This window comes from Ictidomys tridecemlineatus, chromosome 3 (genome assembly GCF_052094955.1).
Source record: "Ictidomys tridecemlineatus isolate mIctTri1 chromosome 3, mIctTri1.hap1, whole genome shotgun sequence".
Classification (NCBI taxonomy): domain Eukaryota; kingdom Metazoa; phylum Chordata; class Mammalia; order Rodentia; family Sciuridae; genus Ictidomys; species Ictidomys tridecemlineatus.
Genome location: NC_135479.1, coordinates 30,155,734 through 30,163,254, shown reverse-complemented (window position 1 = coordinate 30,163,254; position 7,521 = coordinate 30,155,734). Strand labels below are relative to the sequence as shown.

Sequence of the window (7,521 nt, the reverse complement as noted above, 5' to 3'; positions counted from 1 at the left end):
AAATGAGTTCAATCAGGGGCTGGGAGGTGCATTTTAAAAGATCTTTGCTGGCCTTTCTATACCCACATGGGTCTTATCGATTTCCAGTGACTGGGAAAGGATCAGCAAATAGTAAATTTTTCTTTCTATCTAAACCATATCCCTTGTTCTTATTGTTACTACCAAATCTTTCTTTTTAATAATGCTAGGCCTCAAAGAAAAGTGCCTTGGGGGAAAAAGTGGGGGTGGGGGAGATGATGACATGACCTGCTATCCAAAAGGAATACAAAAGCACAGATGGCTTTCTAAAATGTCCCTGATTTCAGAACATAACTGTGCACACGCCCTTAAAAGAAGTGGTGGGAAGGAGAAAACCCGGCCAGCTTCCTGCATCTCGCCGATCCAACTGGACAGGGATGATGACCAAAATCAAAGGCGTGTGGTGATTGGACAGAGGGCCTGGAGGAGCTGGCATCTCCCAGGCTGCTGGAAAGGAGCCAACTCAGCCACACCAAGCAAAAGCAAGCTGAGAGCACACAGGGGCAGGTAATTGAATGCACATGGGGCGCTCGTCCCCAAACGCAAAGCTCCTGTGTTCCCAAAGGAGGAGACTTCAGGTCCTCAACCTCCCTCCCTTCCTTCACTGGCCTCCAAGAGGAGTGCAGGACATGTTGGTGGAACTGAAGTGCTTTTGAAGGCAGAAGACCGGGCTGTAAGTCACTTTGTCTTATTTCTAAGAAAAATGATTTTTTTTTTTTTAATTGGAAGGGAATTCTCTCCACAACACAAAGTTCCTAGCTCTGTTATTTCTGATGCCTTGGGCAACCTCAGTTCCCAGGAGATGTGACTTTCCAGTATGTCCTTTATGTCCTTTCCGTGGTGGTGCCTTGGCATCCTCTGATGAACAGTTCCAAGTAGACCCCTCCCCTGGCCTTAGGGAGAGGACTTTCACAGGCACCCAAAATCATTTTACTATGAGCCTTATCTTCCTCCTCTTCTTTTTATTTTTGGTATGATATGATATGGTCCTGTTTCCCACCCCCCACACACACACTCCCCAAACCCTATACCCCATTAAGAGTGCAGAACAAAGATTACAAATTCTTTTCTGCTGGTTCACAGAACTTTAGAGGGATGCATCAGAATGGGAACTTTGGAGAGGGAAAACCTTGGAAATGAATGTGAATTAGGATATAAAAAAAAAACGGAGGCAATGTTGTTTCAACTTAGTGCTTTAAAAAAAAAGTATGAATTACATTCTGATAGAGGAAAGGCAGAGTAAAATACAACAGGGTTTAAGGGATTTCCTCTCACCAAATTGTCTCCGGTCCCTTAATGGTGTTTAAGCCTCACTGAGTACTTTGTGTACGATCCCTAGCGTGGTGATTTGCATCCCCCTCTCCCGGTTGCTCCAGGCTGGGGCTGGCAGCTGTCTCAGTCTGATTCTGGCTGAGAAAGGTAAGGATCTCTTCTTTGCTCTTTGAAAGAAATGTTGAATGCCTGAGGGGGAGGCAGGGGTGGGGTGGGGGGGTGAGGAGTGTTGATATAATTCATGCATTTGGAGGCTTTCAGAAAAGTTCTCCAAACTAAACTTCTAAAGCCATGTGCATTATAAAGAGCCAAGGGTCCCTCTCCCTTCTGAGTGAGGGCTTGCAGGAAGGAGCCTGCTTGCACTGTGAAAGAGATTTTGGATTTGGGGGCAGGTGTCCCCAAAGGGTTCGTCGCCAGCCTGTTTCTTGCCTTCCAGTCAAGAGTGGAGAGGGATAAGCAGTCAGGAGGACGGGGGGAAATGCTCTTTGAATTTCAGCTTGAGGGGAGAAAGTCAGGTTAAGCTGCCTGTGTCTGGTTACAAGGAGAGGTACCTGTTCTGATACCAATTGCATTTTGTCCTGAAGCTTTCTCCTTATTTATCAGTATAAATCGTCCGTGTGGAGCGGTGTATTTGCGCGCACACACACACACACACACACCACAGAGTGCAGGAGAATGGGGTGAATGAGTCACCTGAAGCCTGAGAGGGTGTGAAAACTTTGGTGTCAGAGATAGACAAAGCTTCCGTCCTCCCTCCTGGGAACAGCTACCTCACCTTGTTTTGGGCTGAGGAAAGGTGCTGCTGGCCTCTCTAGAAATTCAGAGCATGGACCTTTGGCTTGATAACAGGAAAACATGATCTTCAATAGGAAAAGTGGTACCCAGAGTTTCCGTGCTTTTGCATTGTGTGTGTGTGTGTGTGTGTGTGTGTGTGTGTGTGTGAGAGAGAGAGAGAGAGAGAGAGAGAGAGAGAGAGAGAGAGAGAGAGGATGACTTGCACCAAGCAATAGACAGGAATTGCCCTCTAAGGTGGCAGCTCTCAGGTGGGGAAGATCGCTGCTCTGTTAGAAACCTCTGGTTAATGTAACCAGGTGCCCCACTTCACCATTTCCTGGGGCAACTTAGGCAAGTTCTGAAATACCCTGGTTCTACATATCCCTGATCTTCATCACCAAGTGACAACACCCCTGTGCATAGTACTTGTTTCTTTAGGTCCATCTTTATTTAAAACTGAGGATGTTGTGGCCAGGGTCTCCAGGTGGCCCCCAGGTATCTGTAGCCCTTTGCGTGTGAGCTCCCCCACTCAACCAAGTCTCAAGAAGTTTTCAACTGTTTTTGGAAGTGAAAAAGTCTCTCTGTGGCCTCCATTCTAGAAAAAGGAGGAGGGGCTTCTGTTTCCTCTGTGACAATAGCATCAAGATTTTCTTTCCAGAGGAGGCTGGAAAGAGCAGGGTACCTTAGAACAGGTGAGATCTGGAAAGGACCCAGACCCTCTGCCTGCTGCTAGAGAAGTCTAACAATCCCACAGGAAGGAGGGAAGGAGGAAAGCAAATCTCTGCCAGGAGTTAATGGGGATTTGCAGATTCGCTGTATTAACTTAAAGGAGTCAGTAATACTTGTACAGATTTTTTAAATGGAGGACAGGTAACTCTGAGCTATAGAAGCATGGGAGATCTAGGGCTTTATGTATTTCATGTACTTTAAAATATCACATAGCTTGTCTGTAAGGAAGCATAAACCTGTAAGCGACTTTTTGATGATGGGTAGTGTGTGTGTGTGTGTGTGTGTGTGTGTGTGTGTGTGTGTGTGTGTGCGCACACACGGGGGTGCTGGGAATTGACCCCAGGTCCTTGCTCATGGTAGGCAAATGCTCCACCACTGAGCTACCCCCCGGCCTGGAAATAGACTTTTGACTTTATTGTTTGAGGATATAATGTGTCAAGTCATATATGTTTGAATGTTAAATTACCTTGCTCCTTAAAGCAGGCCTAGACGTAAGCATTGGTGAGGGGCTTGTGACAGACTTTTCTGATTCAAAATCTACAAACAAGCACCCCTGCCAGGTGATTTATCTACCCATTAGAAACCAAGAGTTTCTTTCTGCCTATGTGACCTTGGTCAGTTTACTTAACCTCTCGGAGCCTTCATGTCCTCATTTATAATGAGAACTAATATTAATGTGTGACATTCCTTAATATTATGCCATACCCCTAATAGTTGTTCTGTAAATAGTGGCAATGTGGATGCTCCTGCTAATGATGATTTTAGCATGCCGAAATGCTACTTCTACCCTAAGAAGTAAGCAATCCTGTTTCAATCAAGATGATGGTTTCCCCCTTAGCCACACACACATCAGTAATTTCCGCCCTCCTTCCTCAATGAATTAACATCACACTAAGGGAGGGAGGATTAAGCTTCAGATGACCATCACACACATATAATTCAAGAATACTGGCAAGACCTAAGAACACGGACTCTTGCTGGCATAAGGGCTGAACTCAGTTGCTGGTGACTTCACAATTGTTTCTGCCTCCCCGCAGGCGTCTGTCCCCTGACTCTGTCCCCTCAGCTGGATCTGCAAGGCTGACTCTGGGATTCTCTTGTGAAAATGTCTGATGGGCTGGAGGTTAGCTGGGGAAAAAATGACTAATTCAAAGCAGCCTGCTGAGTAAACGCTGCAAGAGAAATAAAAGTAAAAGCTGACTCCTGTCTCTGGGGACTCTAGAAATGATCCTGACTTATCATGTCACTGAGCAGAGTTGGGGAAGCCAAAACTCGGAATCTGCTGGCAAGGAAAAGAAGGAAGGGAAAAAAAAAAAATAGGGAGGGCATAGGGAGGGGCAGACTGGAGGGGGAGGGAATAAAAAGAGGGAGGGGAAACAGCCCTTAGAAGCAGAGGTAGCTTGAAAGAAGTGTTCCAGGCTTCAAGACAAAAGCAACAGCAAAGTATGTTTCTGTCTTTTTCCCAGAAGAGATCCAGACCTGTCGTTTGATTGACAGCCCTGCCTTAACAGCCTGTTTCCCAGAAGTTGTACAAAGGCGCGCTCACAGTTGCAAAGAGTCTGATTCTTTCCTTCTAAGTCGAGTGATTTCCCTGGTAATGGATTGTGTCTCTCTGAGGTAGGTGTGAATAGTTTTGGGGACAGAGTTTCATTTTCGGGTTAGCGCAGTCTCTGCTGTGGGAAGACTTCTTTTTTTGTTCTTTATTTTCAGAGTGTCAAATATCCTTTAACTGACCTCGCCAGATCTTAGGGTATCGTTGAAGAGCAGTGATTAATTTGGTGATTAAAATTTACGTGGAAGTAGGCAGCCTTAATAATTCGTTTCATTGCTTAGGAATTGATATTTTGACCACCTAGGGCTACAAGGAACCAGTGAGGTTTTATTTGGGCTTGCATTTTATTTTCAAATGATGCTTAATATATTTAAAGGATGAATCTCATCTCAAGTTTCTTCCCGTAAATTCTTTTAGTAACTACAATTGTTCAGGCCCTGGAGATCCAAGACAGCGAATTCCCTTAGCATGCCCAAGCAGCAGATGAGGTTTCTCAGTGATTCCTCATAGAAGCATTTCCATCAAATGCTTTTGAACAAGGGTCTCAAGTTTTGTCCTGGAATTTCCAGTTCAAAAAAAAATTTAGAATGGGGCAAGTTTTATACCCAAAGGCTTGGAGAAAGGAACAACAACAAAAAAAAGAATTTGTCAAATTTTGCTGACTACCTGGCATGCTTATTTGTTTAAGAAGGTCTTCATATACATAATATCAAAATTCCTGATTGAGGTTAGTAGGAAGTTGCTCTGACAGTTGATTTTGATCTATTAATACGAGAAAACCCAAAATCATACTCCATGAATTTGCTGAGTTATTTCTTGCTTCTTTTTTTTTTTTTCATTTCAAATGGAACGAGAGTATTGCCACATTTCTGAACTCAAATCCTTGCCACGTTGTCGCCAAACTTTTTGCTGAACTGCCCATCTGCAGTGGGGTGGAGTGTCCCAGGCACATGCTGTACTGTGTTTAACAAGAACGCAGTAAAGACTCACTGGCAGTCAGTAGTTAGGGAAGAGCATCATCTGTACGCTGGCCACTTGTCTTGACACTGATTTCACGAGCAGTGAATGGGTGACAGTTTGGAAAGAATGCCTGTTACACCCTGCAAAATTGGCAGTGCTTAAGTTGCTCTGAGCTGTGGAACTAACGGTTTATAATGTTGTCTCCTCTTGAATGAGGATGTCTGTGAATTAGGATCCAGGCTCCTCTGTGTTTAGAGAAAAGAAAAGCAATCGACAAAAGAGGAAAAGCTTATTAAAAAAAGAAAACATTTGTGGACCACCAGGGAATATTAAACACTGTAAAGTGCTTCCTGCTTTTTTAAAAAATCTTCCCTTTTATGTTTATCTTGCTTTTTTTGCTCAACGCAAAGACAACACAATCAATCAGGAGAAAAAAAAAATAGTTGATTTTCACACGCATCGGAGACTCCTGCAGAGGTGGTGCGATTGTTCTTTTTCAGTTCTTCTTGCTTAGCTGACATCTCCTGTTTCCATCTCCACAGTTTCCACCCTGCTGAGACCAGATACAGCCTCTGAACCCCGCTAGAACAGCAGCAAGGGTAAACATGAATGAAGAGCCTGTGAAGGAGAGCTTGGGAGCCCCCAAGTCTCCCATGCCAGTGACATCGGAGAAAAGCTCTAAGAGCGAGGTGGTGATCAACACGACCCCACTGGTCACTGAGGTCCAGCTGCTGGCCGCCACCGGGGGCGCGGAGCTCTCCTGCTATCGCTGCATCATTCCCTTCGCCCTGGTGGTCTTCATCGCCGGGGTCGTGGTCACCGGCGTGGCTTACAGCTTCAATTCCCACGGCTCCATCATCTCCATCTTTGGCCTGGTCCTCCTGTCATCTGGACTTTGTTTATTAGCCTCCAGCGCCTTGTGTTGGAAGGTGAGACAGAGAAGCAAGAAAGCAAAGAGGCGCGAGAGCCAGACGGCGCTCGTGGCCAATCAGAGAAGCTTGTTTGCTTGAGACTGAATGAGACCAAAGGATGGCTCTGTGGCCCCAAAGCCCCCGCTCTAACTTGATTCATCCAGAACCAGTGATGGAAGGGGCGTGGCTTGGGAGCAGACTAGGAAAAAAAAAAAAAACAACAGCAACAGGGAGTGGGGATTGAAGGTGGGGGGAAGGGGATTCCTCCTTTGTGAGGAGTCACCTGTCTTCTTCAATGTCTTCTTAGTGACTCTCTTCTTTAATGACAACCTTAATCTTAAGGGCTATTTCTAAGACCGAAGAATCCCCCCCACCCACCTCGCCCAACACACACCTGTGACAAACCTTTCTGGGGTGGTGGGAGATGGCACAGCATTAGGTAACATTTGGTTCACCTTGGAAAGCAGCCAAGAAGTGATGAGAAAATAACGTGGTCCTAGCACACCAGAGATCTGCCTCCAAAATACCCTGCACTCCAGAAGTCTGTATTAGAAACAGGTTCTGCTGAAGGTCTGCTGCATTACCTTGGACTTCACATATACATCTATGAAATTCTGTCACTTTTTTTTTTTCCCCAGGAAGTTGATTCTCTGACATCTGTGTTTATCTTTCATTTTCAGTAACTCATCACTGGTGGTACTTTATCATGAAGAATAAACTAATATTTTTTATATATATATATATTAACATTGGACAATTTAAGGTGATTTTAATGTTGTCTCAGAAGTGAACATGAAAGGTATAGCTAATAGATGACATGGGGGGGTTAAGTTAATATTAAAATAATCCAATATAGCACTTTTAATGATTTTTATATGAAAGTTTAATGTATATTTCATTCAAAATAATAAATACTCATTGCTGCTGAAACTTCTTAAATGATGATTTGTTTTAGTTATTTTTACTGTAGTCCCAAATTGTCCATATTTTCCTTTGTCTCATTTGCAAAGTATCAATTAATTGTGTTTCTCTCAAAAGGACAAGTTGTTTTTTTCTTTACTGGAAGATTTATTTTTATTATTTTCATTACTTTTGAAGACCAGTGTTAGTTATGTTGACTACATTCTAAAGGATTTCTATGCCATTTTAATTAGGAAATCAATGCCTGGGGTCAGAAATTTTATAATGTTCTGTTAAATGTGTCACATTTTTGTCAAATTAGTCACTAACTGTTGCTTTAACATATTTTTAAACAAGTTTTTAAGCACAGACTATAAGACAGGCATTCTGTAGATTTTTCAGGCT

At 43.8% G+C, this 7,521-nt stretch overlaps 1 protein-coding gene across 4 annotated transcripts; it reads left to right on the top strand.

The window, feature by feature from the left end:
* Positions 1-484: 484 nt before the first annotated feature.
* Positions 485-7,155, top strand: Tmem100 (transmembrane protein 100). 4 transcript variants are annotated; one of them, XM_040268996.2, is made up of 4 exons: positions 485-691; positions 1,358-1,437; positions 4,260-4,410; positions 5,848-7,155. In XM_040268996.2, the coding sequence occupies exon 4, from the start codon at positions 5,911-5,913 to the stop codon at positions 6,313-6,315; it is 405 nt and encodes a 134-aa protein (XP_040124930.1). In that variant the 5' UTR covers positions 485-691; positions 1,358-1,437; positions 4,260-4,410; positions 5,848-5,910; the 3' UTR covers positions 6,316-7,155. The 4 variants fall into 4 exon arrangements, with proteins under 4 accessions (XP_040124930.1, XP_005321657.1, XP_040124931.1 ...); XM_005321600.5 differs by lacking the exon at positions 1,358-1,437; XM_040268997.2 differs by lacking the exons at positions 485-691; positions 1,358-1,437 and adding an exon at positions 3,106-3,916.
* The last annotated feature ends 366 nt before the right edge of the window (positions 7,156-7,521 follow it).

Bases quoted from the DNA above. Each gene is read 5' to 3' on its own strand.
- Tmem100 (XM_005321600.5), top strand. From the start codon at position 5,911: ATGAATGAAGAGCCTGTGAAGGAGAGCTTGGGAGCCCCCAAGTCTCCC.